Source organism: Loxodonta africana, chromosome 25 (assembly GCF_030014295.1).
Source record: "Loxodonta africana isolate mLoxAfr1 chromosome 25, mLoxAfr1.hap2, whole genome shotgun sequence".
NCBI classification, from domain to species: Eukaryota; Metazoa; Chordata; class Mammalia; order Proboscidea; family Elephantidae; genus Loxodonta; species Loxodonta africana.
The window spans coordinates 38277357-38293137 of NC_087366.1; the positions used below are offsets into that span (position 1 = coordinate 38277357).

The 15781-nt window shown below is 38.8% G+C and overlaps 1 protein-coding gene across 7 annotated transcripts in view; it reads left to right on the top strand.

The window, feature by feature from the left end:
- The window catches only part of MTR (5-methyltetrahydrofolate-homocysteine methyltransferase), a 141504-nt gene that overhangs the window by 13589 nt on the left and 112134 nt on the right, over positions 1–15781 (top strand). For 5 of the 7 annotated variants that reach the window (XR_010319420.1, XR_010319421.1, XM_064276710.1 and 2 more), the window contains 2 exons: positions 1270–1484; positions 15216–15305. Coding sequence is in view for 5 of the 7 variants with exons in the window: in XM_064276710.1 (XP_064132780.1) it covers positions 1270–1484; positions 15216–15305 (305 nt within the window). In the remaining 2 variants the exon portion in view is untranslated. The other 2 variants (XM_064276711.1, XM_064276713.1) reach the window with 2 other exon arrangements.

The window sequence follows — 15781 nt, forward strand, 5'->3', positions numbered from 1 at the left end:
GTTTTGGGAAGGGGAATGCCAGTCACAGAAATAGGGAGATCAGACAGGGAATATAGCGGTTTGGTTTTGAATATTACGTTGAGGAGCAAGTGGGTACCTATTCTAAGTGGAGGTACCAGGAGGACAAATTGGAATCCGGCTCTAAGATTGGAGCCAATTTTTGATAATTAGAAGGTCATTGGTGACCTTAGCTAATAGACAGTAGAGTGGTGGAAGAGGAAGCCACATGGAGAAGATAATGAATCACTGGGTGCTGAGGTATAACTGATAGGGGTTGGAAGCGATAGTTGGGGAGAACAGTGAGAAATGTTGGGGTGATGGTGATAATATGCTTCTTCCTTCGGTGGAGAAAGAAGAAAAATTGAGTGAGCAAAAGTGCAAGGGGATTTTGAGATGGAGGGGGGTGAATTTGAGGAGCTCCCAACAGAAAAATGCTTCGTACAGGATTAGATGAAATCACCTGTTAAGAGTGAAAAGGATGAGAAGGATTTGGTGCTAAAAGAAAGCACAGGTGTGGGGCAACAGATGTGGGAGGTGTTTTGGAAAGTCAAGAAAAGATGAACCAAAGAAGTAGTTCAACATTATGAATTTTCAGTGACTCCAGTAAGCATAGTTTTAGACTTTTCAGTAGTTCTTGGGAACCAGAAAGTAGGATTGGAAAGACAGTGGGAGCTTTTCATGGCCGGGAATTAGGAGCAGTCAAGAAGCATGGGGAGGGGTTGGTGTTAGGCAGTCGTTATTTCATAGATGGCACAGAGGTGACTAAAATCCTGTTCGCAGGCTATGATTAGTTCTGGTAACAAGTGGGAGAGATGGTCAAAGCTAACAGTTTCAATGGCATTTTGGAATTAGCAGTGGTTTTCAATTACCCCTGCTAAATCTCTGTTAAGGGAGCAACTGCACAGACTAACAAGGGAAGAAAGCCCTCAGGACTTGTAGCAGCCTGGCCTTACCTTGGGTCACTTGGCCAACTGCTGCCTATTTTCCTCATCTCTAAAACAGGGATGACTACAGCCGACTTTAACTTTGGTTTGGTGCTTCCCCAGTGGTTTTGTGCTGTGTACAAAATCTTCTATTGCATCAGGCATTATTATGATTTAATGAAAACATTTTTAGTCAACATTTTTCTAATGTTGCAGCGTTACGAGTACATCTCTGAGGTACTCCATTGCTCCCTATTATGAATTGTCAGAAATTACTCCAGACCCCTCCCTCCATACATCTTTGTTATTATCATTTTTTAAAGTCAAATTTTCACTTTCTTTAAAGCAGGTGTGAAGAAAACCCTGCAGGATGAGATTGAAGCCATACTGCAGGAGAGGATTATGGTGCTAGATGGAGGGATGGGGACCATGATCCAGCGGTACAAGCTAAATGAAGAGTACTTTCGTGGTCAAGAATTTAAAGATCACGCCAGACCACTGAAAGGCAACAATGACATTTTAAGTATAACTCAGCCTGACATCATCTACCAAATCCATAAGGTAAAGTATTTGCAGGTTATTGTATAATCAGTCATTTAGTAAGCTGTTTTGTGTACCAAGGGTAGGCTGCTATGCTTGGTGCCCTGGAGGATATAGAAGAAAGAGGGGATTTATCCAGAAAACAGATGTTGGAAACCAAAAAAGGCATGCACTGTGTCGGGCACTTAGGATACGGAGATGAGGAAGGTAAGTTTTTTGTCCTTGAGGCATTTACATTCCAGTGAAAAGCCATAAAGTCCTGGATACATTAGGGTTTCACATACATGATTTTGTTTAAGTCATTAAAACAGCTATGATGAAGAAAAACAGGAAGGTGGTTATTATTATTCCCATTTTGGAAATATGGAAACTGAGGATCCCAGAAGTGAAATAACTTGTCTGATGTTACCGGGGTTTACTGACATGAAATCTCATGTTCTTTCATTCTTATTTTTTTCCTCCTATAAAAATGGCTAGCCAACATAAAGTAAACAGAAGTAAGTCGGTGTTGTTAAACTTTAGAAAAAATAAACATAGATCTTAATTTTTTAGATTAGGAAAAGAATTCCATAGTGTCAGAAGACTAGAAGAGATAATGAGGTGATTTAATCTGTTTTTCTGATCTGGCCCTAATTAACACACCCCAAATAAACGGACCTAATTAGAAGGAGTTAAATTTGAAAATTGTATCTTCTGGAGAAGGGCCTGGTTATAAGTGTGTTTCAGACTCTTCAGGAAAAAAAGTCACCTAAACAAATCACTTAGTGATTAAGTGATTCATTGAAGGTGGAAGGGATTATTTTACTGGGTGGTCAAGTCTTTGTTCTAGATAAGATGCAGAATGGCCCTCAGTTGAAGAAACACAACTCTTGGTGTTGTTCAGTTCTGTGGGTTTTGACATATTGTAATGTCGTATATCCTGTTACCCACCCTTACAGAATCGTATAGAATAGTTTTGCTGTCCTAAAAATGCCCTGTGCTTCATCTGTTTATCACCTTTGCCCTCACTTGCAACCACTAATCTTTATACTCTTTAGTTTTGCCTTTTCTAGAACATCATAGTTGGAATCATACCGCATATAACCTTTTCAGATAGGCATCTTTCTATTAGCAATATGCATTTAAGATTCTTAGATGCCCTTTTGTGGCTTGATAGCTTAATTATTTTTATTTTTTTAAATATTGAGTTTTTGGTGAAAGTTTACATAGCAAATTAGGTTCCCGTTTAACAATTTCCATACATATTGTTCAGTGACCGTCTTAGTTATCTAGTGTTGCTAGAACAGAAATACCGCAAGTAGATGGCTTAACAAAGAGAAGTTTATTCTATCATAGTCCAGTGGGCTAGAAATCTGAATTCAGGACACCAGCTCCAGGGAAGGCTGTCTGTCTCTGTCAGCTCTGGAGGAAGGTCCTTGTGATGCATCAGTCTTCCCTTTGGCTGGGAGCATCTCAGCGCAGGAACCTCAGGTTCAAAGGTCGGGGTCTGCTCCCAGTGCTTTCTTGGTGGTATGAGGTTCCCACCTCTCTACTTGTTTCCCTTTCCTTTTATCTCTTGAGAGATAAAAGGTGGTGCGGGCCATGCCCCAGGGAAACTACAAAACTAGCTTTATATAGGATCAGGGATGTGACTGGAAGGGTGTTACAATCCCACCCTAATCCTCTTTAACATAAAATTACCATCACAAGATGGAGGACAACCACAGAATACTGGGAATCTTGGCCTAACCAAGTTAACACACACATTTTTTGCAGGGACATAATTCAATCCATGACAGTGACATTGGTTACATTTTCTACATTGGGTCAACATTCTCATTATTTCTGTTCTGGTTGGTCCTCTTAATCCAGTTTCCTTACCAACACCACCCCCCCGCCCCCTATCTCCCGGACCTTCTCATCTTTGCTTTAGGGTAAACGTACTGTTTGGTCTCATGTAGATAATGATGATGATTTTTTTTTTTAAAGGTGCACAGTGATATTGTATAATTTATGAGCCAATCTGTTATTTGCTAAAAGGTGACCTCCAGGAGTAGTTTCAATTCAGCGTTTAAAGGGTATCTAGGGGCAATAGTCTTGGGGGTTCCTCTAGTCTCTACCAGTCCAGTAAGTCTGGCCTTTTTTTTTTTTAAGAATTAGAGTTTTGTTCTATAATTTTCTCCCATTGTATCCAAGGCTATCTATTGTGTCCCTAGTTAGAATGGTTGGTAGTAGTAGCTGGGCACCATTTGGTTCTTCTGCTCTCAGGATACATGAGGCTGTGTTTTGTGTAAGCAGTTAGTCCTGTAGACTGGGTTCTTCCTTGAGTCTTTGGTTTCTTTCTTTCTCTTTTGCTCCAGATGAGAAGAGGCCAACAGTTGTATCTTAGATGGCCATTTGCAAACTTTTAAGACCCGAGTTGCTACTTACCAAACTAGGATGCAGAACTTAAACTTTATAGACTTATGTTGTGCTAATTGACCGAGTTATTCCATGAGACTATGGTACTAAACCTTCAAACCCAGTAAATCAATCCTGGGACATGTTTGGTTATATCTGGGAAGTATCTATGATTTTGCCCCCATGTGCCTTATTGTATACAGGCAGTCCCCAGGTTACAAACGTCTGACTTATATCCAACCCATAGTTACGAACCAAACCCCATAAAGCCTATTATATTAAAAATTCAAGGTACATACAATGGTGTGTGCTAACAAATGTGTGCTGCTTGTGCCATGTGCATCAAACCATTATTATTATCATTGTATTATTATGTTAAAGTTGTTTTAGTGTACCTGAAAATGTTTCTTTAATATTTTTTATGCATAGAGAGGTACACTATATATTATATACTAAGGTAAACATTTGACTGACGTTAGATACAAACTGTACCTAACTGTTCCAACTTAAGTACAAATTTGACATAAAGACAGACTTAGGGACAGAACTTGTTTGTAATCCAGGGACTGCCTATATATGAATATATGTGCAGTACACCCTAACATGTATATGCCTGTGCCTACAGACATGTCTACAGATATATGCACGGGTATATACAGTCATGTGTCACTTAATGTCCACGATAAGTTGTGTGAAATAGGACATTATGCGATTTGGACGTTGTACGAACACGATGTTATATATAGGCAGTCCCTGGGTTATATGCCCAGCCCTGCCCGCTGTTCTGCCTGCCTGAGCCCCTGCCACTGCCTGCCCGCTGGACACAGCATGAGAGCTGCATTCACTGGATACAGCAGGCCAGCCTTGCTGGGTGTGTGGCTGTGGGCTGGGCAAGGGTTGCACTTACAGCCAGGTTGGGACTTTGCAGGGTAGTGGGGGGTGGGAGGAGACATGGAGAGGTGGCAGCAGGGACTGTGCAGGGAGCAGAGGAGCCACTGCCAGTGCTGCCCTATGCTGGGACTGAATGGCTACACAGCTACCTGGCAGGTGAATGAAGCCAGGAGGAAGGGAAGGAGGAGGACGAGGTGCTATGGGGATTGGGGTGCCTTCTGGGGCTCCACTGCTCATTAAATCTGGGGATTTGGGGTCTTTAAAACCATTGGGGGAAATCATAAAAGGAGAGCTGCTTTCTCTTTAAAAACAAAAACAAAACCCTGTGAACCATGGACGTATATGCTGTTGGACATTCCCAAAGGGGTGTTATGTGGCACATGACTGTACACACACATCCCTTGGTGTACACATGTAGATACATACCTACCTATGTAATCAATCATATATTTTGCTTGTCACTGCTGTTGTTGCCCAACTGTGTATGTTATAGCACTTACCAGTAACGTCCCGTAATCTTTTGTATTTCTTATTGTCATCATTTACCTTGCTTCAGTTGTGCACACTGTACTCACATTTGATATTGACTTTTCCATCACCAAAAATACTAATTGTCTACTGTCTAGAGAGTAATTCCTTCTCCCTCCCCCTTCCATCCCTGGTAGCCACCAAAGTTTGTTTTATGTATGTATACCTATTTTTGTCTTTTTATAAAAGTGGAATTATATATTTGTCCTTTTGTGCTTGACTTATTTCATCCAGCCTAATGTCTTCCAGATTCATCTGTTATTAGCTGTTTTGTGGGCTTATAATTATTCTTTATAGCTGTGTAGTATTCCATTGTGTGTCTTGTAATTATTCTTTATAGCTGCGTAGTATTCCATTGTATGTATGTGCCACATTTTGTTTACCCATTCATCCGTTGACGGGCGCTTAGATTGTTTCTATCTTTTTGCTATTGTGAATAATGCTTCAGTGAACCTGGGTATGCGTATGTCTATTTGTGTCACTGCTGTTAGTTATTTAGGGGTGTATACCTAGAAATGGGATTATTTCTATTTCTAGCTTTTTAAGGAAGTGCCATACTGTTTTCCATAGTGGATGTACCATTTTACAACCCTACCAGCAGTAGATAAGGGAACTTTGCTAGCATTTGTTGTTTTCCGTTTTTTTGATCAGTGCCATTTTAGCCAGGATGAGATGGTATCCTTATTGTAGTTCTGATTTGTATCTCTTTAATGGCTAATGATCACCAGCATCTTTTCATGTGTTTGTTGGCTGCTTGAATGTCCTCTTTGGTGAAGGATCTGTTCACGTTCTTTGGCCATTTTTTAATTGGATTGTCTTCTTGTTGTTGAGTTGTTAAAGTTTTCTATATATTTTAGAGGTTAGACCCTTATTAAGATAGATCGTTCCCAAAGATTTTTTCGTACTCTGTAGGTCCTCTTTTTACTCCTTTGATAGTCTTTTGATGAGCATAAGTAATTTTCGGGAGGTCCCACTTACCTAATTTGTCTTCTGTGGCTTGCGTATTTGTAGTTGTGTTGGTAATCTATACTGAAAAAAATTAGGTCCCATAGTTTTGTTCCTACATTATCTTCCAGGAGTTTTACAGTTTTGGCCTTAACTTCCAACTCTTTCATCCATTTTGAGTTAGCTTTTGTGTATGATGTTAGGTATGGATGCTGTTTCATTTTTCTGCAAATGGATATCCAGTTTTGTGAGCACCATTTGTTAAAGAGGCTGTTTCTTCCCCATTGAATGGGCTTTGACCCCTTGTCGAGAACAGGCTGCCTACATAGGGATGAATATATTTCTGAGTTGTCAATTCTTTTCTATTGTTCTACATGTCTGTCATTGAACCAATACTAGGCTGTTTTGATTACTGTGGCTGGATAATATGTTTTGAGATGATAGTTAATTTTTTCATCATTGAATAATATTCCATTGTATGGATGTAAAACAGTTTGTTTATCTACTCACTTATTTAAGGGTATCTTGGCTGCTTCCAATTTCAGGCAATTATGAATGAAGCTGCTATAAACATTCATGTGCAGGTTTTTATGTGGGTATAAGTGATTGCTGGATCATATGGTAAGCTTATTTTCAGCTTTGTAAGAAACTGCCAGACTGTCTTCCAAAGTGGCTGTACCATTTTGCATTCCCACCAGCGATGAATGAGAGTTCCTGTGGCTCCACATCCAGCATTTGATGTTGTCAGCGTTTTGGTTTTTAGCCATTCCAGTAGGTGTGTGAAATCCCTGGATGGCACAAATGGTTAAGTGCTGGGCTACCAACCAAAAAGTTGGTGCTTTGAGCTCACCCAGAGGTGCCTTGGAAGAAAGGCCTGGAGACCTGCTACTGAAAGGTCCCAGCCTTGAAAATCCTATCGAGCAGTTCTGTTTTGAGTCAGAATTGACTTGATGGCAACTGGGTGTTTTTTTTGTTTTTTGTTTTTTGGGTTAATAGATGTGTAGTGGCATCTCGTTGTTTTAATTTGCAATTCTCTGAGACATGTGATGCTGAACATCTTTTCATATGCCTAGTTGTCATCTGTGTACTTTCTTTTGCCTATTTTGTAATTGGTTTGTTTGTTTTCTTATTTCACTGAGTTTTATGAGTTCTTTGTATATAATGGATACAAGTCCTGTATCAGCTATGTGTTGTGCAAATATTTTCTCCAGCCTGTGGCTTGTCTTTTGATTTTCTAACAGTGTCTTTTACAGAGCAGAAGTTTTTAATTTTAATGAAGTCCAATTTGCCATTTTTTTCTCACGGATTGTGCTTTTACTGTTCTATCTGAAAACTTATTACCAAACTCAAGGTCACCTAAATTTTCTCCTGTGTTACCTTCTGGAAGATTTATAGTTTTGTGTTTTACATTTAGGCCTATGATCCATTTTGAGTTAATTTTTGTGAAAGGTGTAAGGTCAGTGTCTAAATTAGTGTCTAGTTATTCCGGCACCATGAAAAGACTATCCTTTTTCTATTGAATTGCCTGTGCTGCTTTGTCAAAGATCAGTTGATTATATTTGTATGGGTCTAATTTTGGGCTCTGCATTCTGTTCTGTTGAAGGATTTGTCTATTCTTTCCCCTGTACTGCACTGTCTGATTACTGTAACTTTACGGCAAATCTTGAAGTAGGATAGTGTTAGTACTCTGACTTTGTTCTTCGGTATTGTGTTCGCTATTCTGGGTCTTTTGCTTTTCCCTATAAACTTTAGAAACAGTTTGTCAATATCCATAAAATAACTTGCTGGGATTTTGATTGGTATTGCTTTCAGTCTGTAGATCAATTTGGGAAGAAGTGACATCTTAACAATATTGAGCCTTCTTAATCCATTAACATGGGATATATCTCTCAGTTTATTTAGATCTCCTTTTTTTAAATATCATTTTTTTTTGTGTGTTTGAGAATATACACAGCAGAACATACATCAATTCAACAATTTCTACATGTACAGTTCAGTGACATTGATTACATTCTTTGAGTTGTACAACCTTTTTCACCCTCCTTTTCTAAGTTGTTCCTTCCTCATTAATGTGAACTCACTGCTCCCTAAGTTTACTGTCTAATCTTTCGAGCTGCTGTTGTCAGTTTGGTCCCATATAGATAGTTCTTAAAAGAGCACAATATTGAAGTGGACATTCTTTACTAGTTAAGCTAAATTATTTTTTGGTTTTAAGAAGACTTCAGGTGATATTTTTGGTTTAAAGTTTAAAGATTATCTCGGGGCAGTAGTTTTAGGGTTTCATCTACTCTCTCTGGCTCCAGAAAGTCTGGATTCCATGAGAATTTGAATTTTGTTGGCATTTCCCCTTTTTTGTTCAGGATTCTTCTATAGAATCTTTGATCCAAATGTTCAGTAATGGTAGCTGGGCATCATCCAATTCTTCTGGTCTCGTAGCAAAGGAGGCAGTTGTTCATGGAAGCAATTAGCCACATATTCCATTTCCTGCTCTTGTTCCTGACTCTTCTTCTTCCTCTGTTCCTCCAAGTGAAGAGACCAACTGTTATACCCTGAATGGCCACTTGCAAGCTTTTAAGACCCCAGGTACTATGCAACAAACTAGGAGGTAGAACAGAAGCACTGAATACATTATTAGGCCAGTTAACTATCCCATGAAACCAAGACCTTAAACTTCCAAACCAAGGAACCAAATCCCATGAGGTGTTTGGTTGTACGTAAGAAGCCTCAGCAGCCACTCTTTTTTTTTTGTCATTGTTAATGTATCACACAGCTTTTGCCAATTCAACTTTTTAAAAGTGTACAACTTATTGGCAGCAATTATGTTAATTGGTTGTGCAACCCTACCCTTAATCAATGTGATTTTTCTGTCATGGTAAACTGAAACTATTTCATAAGCAATACCCACCTCTACCTCTCTGTTCCACTTCCTTCTACCCCTGGTAACCACTAAGAAACTTTGGTGTCTATACATTTGCCTGTTTTTTTCTTTTTATGTAAGTGAGGTCATGCAATATTTATCCATTTATCATTGACTTATTTCATTCAGCATAATATCTTCAAGCTCCAGCCATATTGTAGTGTCAAGACTTTATTTCTCCTACTGGCTGAGTAGTATTCCATTGTATGTATGTACCAAACCAAGAAACCAAACCTGTTGCCTTCAGTCAATTCCGACTCATAGCGACCTTATGGGACAGAGTAGAACTGCCCCGTAGAGTTTCCAGGGAGTGCCTTGTAGATTCAAACTGCTGACTTTTTGGTTAGCAGCCATAGCACTTAACAACTACACCACCAGAGTTTCCATGTATATACCACATTTTGTTTACCCCTTCACACGGTGTTGGACATTTTGGTTGTTTCCACCTTTTGACTGTTGTAAATAGTGTTGCGATGAACATTGCTTTACAAGTTTCTGTTTGAGTCTCTGCTTTCAAGTCTTTTGGGAAAATACGTAGGAGTGGAATTGGTGGGTTATATGGTAGTTCTGGCAGCTGTATTTTTCTTTTTTTGAGGAACCACCACTCTGCTTTCCATAACAGTGTACCATTTTGCAGTCCCACCAGCAACGGGTAAGGGTTCCAATTTTCCCATATCCTCACCAACATTTTTTATTTTTTATTCTTTTTATCTTAGACCTTCTTTGATTTCTTTTATCAGAGTTTTGTAGTTTTCCTCATATAGATCTTATACATATTTTGTTAGATTTATACCTAAATATTTCATCTTTTTTTCTTTCTCTTTTTTTTGCTAATATGAGTCTGGTATTCTTTTAATTTCAAAATGCAGTTGTTCATTTCTGGTATGTAGAAAAGCAATTGACTTTTGTATATTGTCTTTGTATCTTGCAACCTTGTTATATTTGTTTATTAGTTCTAGGAAATTTTTCGTTTTTTGTTGTTGTTGATTCTTTGGAATTTTCTACGTAGATAATCATGTCATCTTCGAACAAAGACAGTTGTATTTCTGCCCTTGCAATATGTACACCTTTTATTTTCTCTCTTTGTCTTATTGCATTATCTATGGCTTCCAGTATAATGCTGAATAGGAGTGGTGAGAGGGGAGGGACATTCTTGCCTTGTTCCTGATCTTAGGGAGAAAACATTTAGGTTCTCACCATTAAATATGATGTTAACTGTAGGTTTTTTGTAGATATTCTTTATTCTTGAGAAAGTTTCCCTCTTTTCCTATTTTGCTGAGATTTTTGATCATGAATGGGTGTTGAATTTTGTCAAAGACTTTTTCTGCATTAATTCATTTGATTATATGATTTTTCTTTTTTAGCCTGTCGATGTGATGGATTACTTTAATAGATTTTCAGGTGTTGAGCTAGCGTTGCATACCTGGAATAAAAATCCCACTTGGTTATGATGTATAATTCTTTTTATACATTATTGGATTTGATTTGCTATTGTTGAAGATTTTTGCACCTATGTTCATGAGAGATATTGGTCTGTAGTTTCCCTTTCTTGCAATGCCTTTGATTTTGATAAACAAGGTAATGCTGGCCTCACAGGATGAGCAGGAACTATTCCCTCTGCTTCCATTTTCTGGAAAAGATTGTAGAGAATTGATAGCATTTTTTCCTTAAATGTTTGTTAGAATTCACCAGTGAAGCCATCTGGGCCTGGTGCTTTCTGTTTTGTAATATTATTAATTATTGATTCATTTTCTTAAGTAGAGTCCTATTCAGTTCATCTGTTTCTCCTTGTGTGAATTTTAGTAGATTTTGTCTTTTGTGGAGTTGGCTCTTCTAAGTTATCAAGTTGTTCATAATATTCCTTTATGATCTTTTTAATGTTCATAAGATCATGAGTGAGGGCCTCTCTTTCATTTCTGGTGTTAGTAATTTGTGTCTTCTCTCTTATTATTTTGGCTGGTCTGGCTAGAAGTTTATCAATTTTATTGATGTTTTCAAAGAACTAACTTTTGGTTTCATTGATTATTCTCTATTGATTTTCTATTTTCAATGTCATTGATATCTGCTCTAATTTTTATTATTTCTTCTGGTTTCTTTGGATTTAATTTTCTTTTTTGAATTTTCTAAGGTGAAAGCCTAGATTATGGATTTTAAGATTTTTCTTCTTTTCCAATATATGCATTCAATGTTATAAATTTTCCTATAAGCACTGCTTTCACTATGTCCTACAGATTTTGAAAAGTTGTATTTTCATTTAGTTAAAACTATTTTTAATTTCTTTGATCCATGTATTATTATAAGTGTGTGGTTTAATTTCCAAATATTTTGGAATTTTCTGTTGTTGCTTTTTAGTTCAATTCCATTGTGGTCTGAGACCACTCTTTCCATGATTTCTATTCTTTTCAATTTGTTAAGGTGTGTTTATGGTCCAGGACACAGTATATCTTGGTGAATGTTCCATTCAGCTTGAGAAGAATGTATATTCTGCTTTTGTTGGGTGAAATATTCTATAAATGTCCGTTAGACCCAGCTGATTGATGATGTTATTCAGTTCAACTATGTCCGTGCTGATTTTCTGCCTCCTGGATCTGTCAATTACTAATAAAGGGGCTGTCTTGATCATCTAGTGCTGCAGTAACATAAATACCACAAGTGGATGGCTTTAACAAAGAGAAGTTTATTCTCTCTACAGCCCATTAAGCTAGAAGTCTGAATTCACGATGGTGGCTCCAGGGGAAGGCTTCCTCTCTCTGGGCTCTGGAGGAAGGTCCTTGTCACCAGACTTCCCTTGGTTTGGGAGCATCTCAGTGAAGGAACGTCAGGTCCAAAGGACTCGCTGTGCTCCCAGCACTGCTTTCTTGGTGGTATGAGGTCGCCATGTCTCTACTCCCTTCTCTCTTTTATAACTCAAAAGAGATTGGCTTAAGACATTATCTAATCTTTTAGATTTGGCCAGTATAAGTGCCAGTAATCTATCGCATTACATCATAGTGATAGGAATTACAACTCATAGGGAAATCACGTCAGGTGACAAAATGGTAGACAGTCATACAATACTGGGAATCACGACCTAGCCAAGTTGTCAGATGTTTTGGGGGGACACAATTCAATCCATGACAAGGTTGTCGAAGCCTCTAACAGTAATAGTGAATTTGACTGTTTCTCTTTCAGTTATATCAATTTTGATAATTTGTTGTTAGATCATCATATATACATATACACATTCAGAATTATGGCTTCTTGGAGAATTCACCCTTTTATCATGTTGTAATGACCCTTTTTATCCCTGGTAATTTTTTTTGCTTTGAAGTGTACTCGGTCTAAAGTTAATACAGTAACTCCAGTTTCCTGTTGATTAATTTTAGCTTAGTATGCCTTTCTCCGTCCCATCTATCTGTGTGCATATATACAAAGTGGCTTTCTTGTAAACAACATGTACTTGGATCTTGTTTTTCTTATCTACTGTGATAGTCTCTTTCTTCACATTTAAAGTGATTCTTGATATATTGTTTTTTTATGTAAATAATGCACACCTCCTATATTTGTTTGCACAGGGTTGGGGGTGAGCAGGGGCCCTGAGGCATTCTCACAAGTGCTGCTATGCCAACTCTTCTCTGTGTGTTGCTTTAAAAAAATTAGCATAGTGTGCCTCACTTGGTGGGGGGGAGGGGGAAGGGCGTGGCTGGCAAACAGATGTAGAAGGCCAGTATTATTTTCATAAAAATGTGGTAGTTGTATTAATATCTACCATATTTATAACTATTTTCTACTTATTACCCTTGTTACCTGTTTCTTTTATGTCTTCCATTCTTTTTCTGCTTTCTCTTGTTTTTATTGAGCATTTCCTTTCCTTTCTTAGCTTGTCAATTATGCTTCTTTTAAAAGTATTTTTAGTGGTTACCCTAGAATTTGCAAGATACATTTACAACTAAGTCCACTTTCAAATAACACTGTACCAGTTCATGGGTAGAGCAGGTACCTTATAACAGATTAATCCCAATCTCCCTTTTGTCCCTCATAACATTTCTATCATTTACTATCTATAAGCTGCAGTTCTTTAGCTGTGATTTTGCTATTGTATACAGGAGTCCTGTTTATGTGGTGATAAGTTATGGAGGGGAGTGTTCTCTAATCTTGTGACTAAGTTTCCTTCAGTATTTTAGTGAGTTGGTGTCCCTAGGCTGTGACCTGTGACCTTAACAAGTGCTTCTCAGCTTCCCCCACCCCCTTCAGTGAGACAGGAATGCTAGATGGCCTGGAGTTGGATATTTCCCTCCCCAAAGTTCTTTGTTGTGTGCTGACTCACAGTGACCCTATAGGACATAGTAGAACTGCCCTATAGGGTTTCCAAGGAGTGGCTGTTGGATTGGAACTGCTAACCTTTTGGTTATCAGCCAGTCTCTTAACCACTGCGCCACCAGGGCTCCAAGTATATTCATATATGTATATAATAGAAAATATATAGTACTGTTTGTATGTGTGTAGTCTTTAAACTTAATGGTGTCATGCTTTACATATCATTCTATTTTGCTTTTCTTCTCAGTAATACTCTTGGAGATCTTTCTGTGTCAATAGATACGAATCCAAGGGGTCCTGGTGGTGCAGTGGTTAAGCACTTGGCTGCTAACCAAAAGGTCAGCGGTTCAAACCCACTAGCTGCTCCAAGGGAGAACAATATGGCAGTCTACTTGCAAAAAGATTACAGCCTTGGAAACCCTATAGGGCAGTTCTGCTCTGTCCTGTAGGGTCGCTATGAGTTGCAATGGGCTCCACAGCAATGGGTTTGGTTTTTTTGTTTTAGATATGTCATGTTTTTTATTTGCTATACAGTGTGTAGTATAAAATGGGTATATTGTAGTTGATTTAAAGAAGGCTTGGTGGCGCAGTGATTAAGTGCTTGGCTGGTAATTGAAAGGTTGGCAGTTCGAATCCCCCCCGCGGCTTTGTGGGAGAAAGACTTGGCGATCTGCTTCCATAAAGATTAAAACCTAGAAAACCCTATGGTGCAGTTCTCCTCTGTAACATGGGGTTGCTATTAATCGAAAACTGATTTGATGGCATGCACCACAACCACCATGGTTTATTGAGCTATTTCCCTGTTGGTGGATATTTAGGATGTTTGTGACTTACCATTATTATCAATGTGTAAATCTTGGTTTTTGTTTGCCAGTTCTTACCGTGTTCAACAGGTTAGGAGGGGTTGAATTTACTCAGTATTGTAAAATCAAAGGGGTTGAGAGATTTCAGGATGCTAGTCAGATTGAAGTTTAAGTTGGTATCCAAAGAGTAAAACCAGGAAGACAGGTTTCAAAACTGGGAGATTAGGAGGGCACCAAGGTCCTCAAGTTCCATCAAGAACTAGTTCTGAGGGACTAGGAGGTGTGGACTGAAAAAAGCGTGGTAAGAAAGGGCAATTCAGAATTTGAGATCTCAGAGGTAGTGCAGTTCTAGTGGGGATCAGATTGTGTTGAAGCAGGGAGAAGGGAAGGGAAGAGAACTAACTTTTGATGAGTGCCAATCACTTGCCAGACTCTTGATATGTTACCTTGTATCATCATACAACCACCCTGTGGAGTAGGATTTCAGTTCTTTCAAATGAGGAAATAGAGACTTGAAGATTAAGGAATTTGCCTATAATCATACAACCCTAGAGATAGTGTGTGAACTTAGCCAGAGTTCAAGTTTTGTGCTTATTTATTTACACCATATCCCTTTCCGTGAAACTCTTTTACCTTTTTGCAGCTCTTTGGAGTCCTTGTGTGGGGCAAATTGTTAAGCGCTCCGCTGCTAACTGAAAGGTTGGCGGTTCAAATCCACTCAGAGGCACCTTGGAAGAAAGTCCTGGCGTTATACTTCCTAAAGGTCACAGACTGGAACACAGTTCTACTCTGAAAAACCTGGTGTCATCACAAGTCAGAACTGACTTGACAGCCACTGGTGTAGTTTTTTGGTATTTGTATCTCTAGCCTCTAGTGCTATCTTTTAAACTTAGTAAGTGGTCAAAAGATGTTTGGTGGTGATGATGAAAAAGTGTCTCGTTGGGGCACAGGGACTCTAAAAGTCATGAGCGTTGACATTATCTCTTATTGCAGGAGTATTTGCTGGCTGGGGCAGACATCATTGAAACAAATACTTTCAGCAGCACTAGTGTTGCCCAAGCTGACTATGGCCTTGAAGACTTGGTAAGAAAACCATTTTTCCTACGGCAGGGGAGGAAGGTGCTGATGAGCGTTTGCTGCATTTGGTAGTTGCCAGTGAGAAAACCTCCTGGAGCCGCATAGTCAAACCAATGCCTAGCCATTCATTTTCCAACTGGCTTCTTTTATGGGCAAGGAATAATCAAACAAAAATGGTGCTTATTATGCAGTGGTTTTTGATAAAGGCATAATCATTGACTGTGCAACAGTTCTGTGAGGTCTTATAAAGTATGTGGTGGCAGGTTTGGTTCCCTTTTATAGAAACAACACTATGCTTCCGTATTAAAATTTTGTTAAGATGTGAATGATGGAAATACACGATAGAGCCCGATGTCCCCATTTCAGTGTGCTGCTCTTCCAGACACTTGCCTCTGTTCCCATGCAGGTAGTCCCAAGTGCCCTGACACTGGATTTCTCTCATGATATTGGACTTCATGAGACCAAGAGCCTTTGGGCTGCCA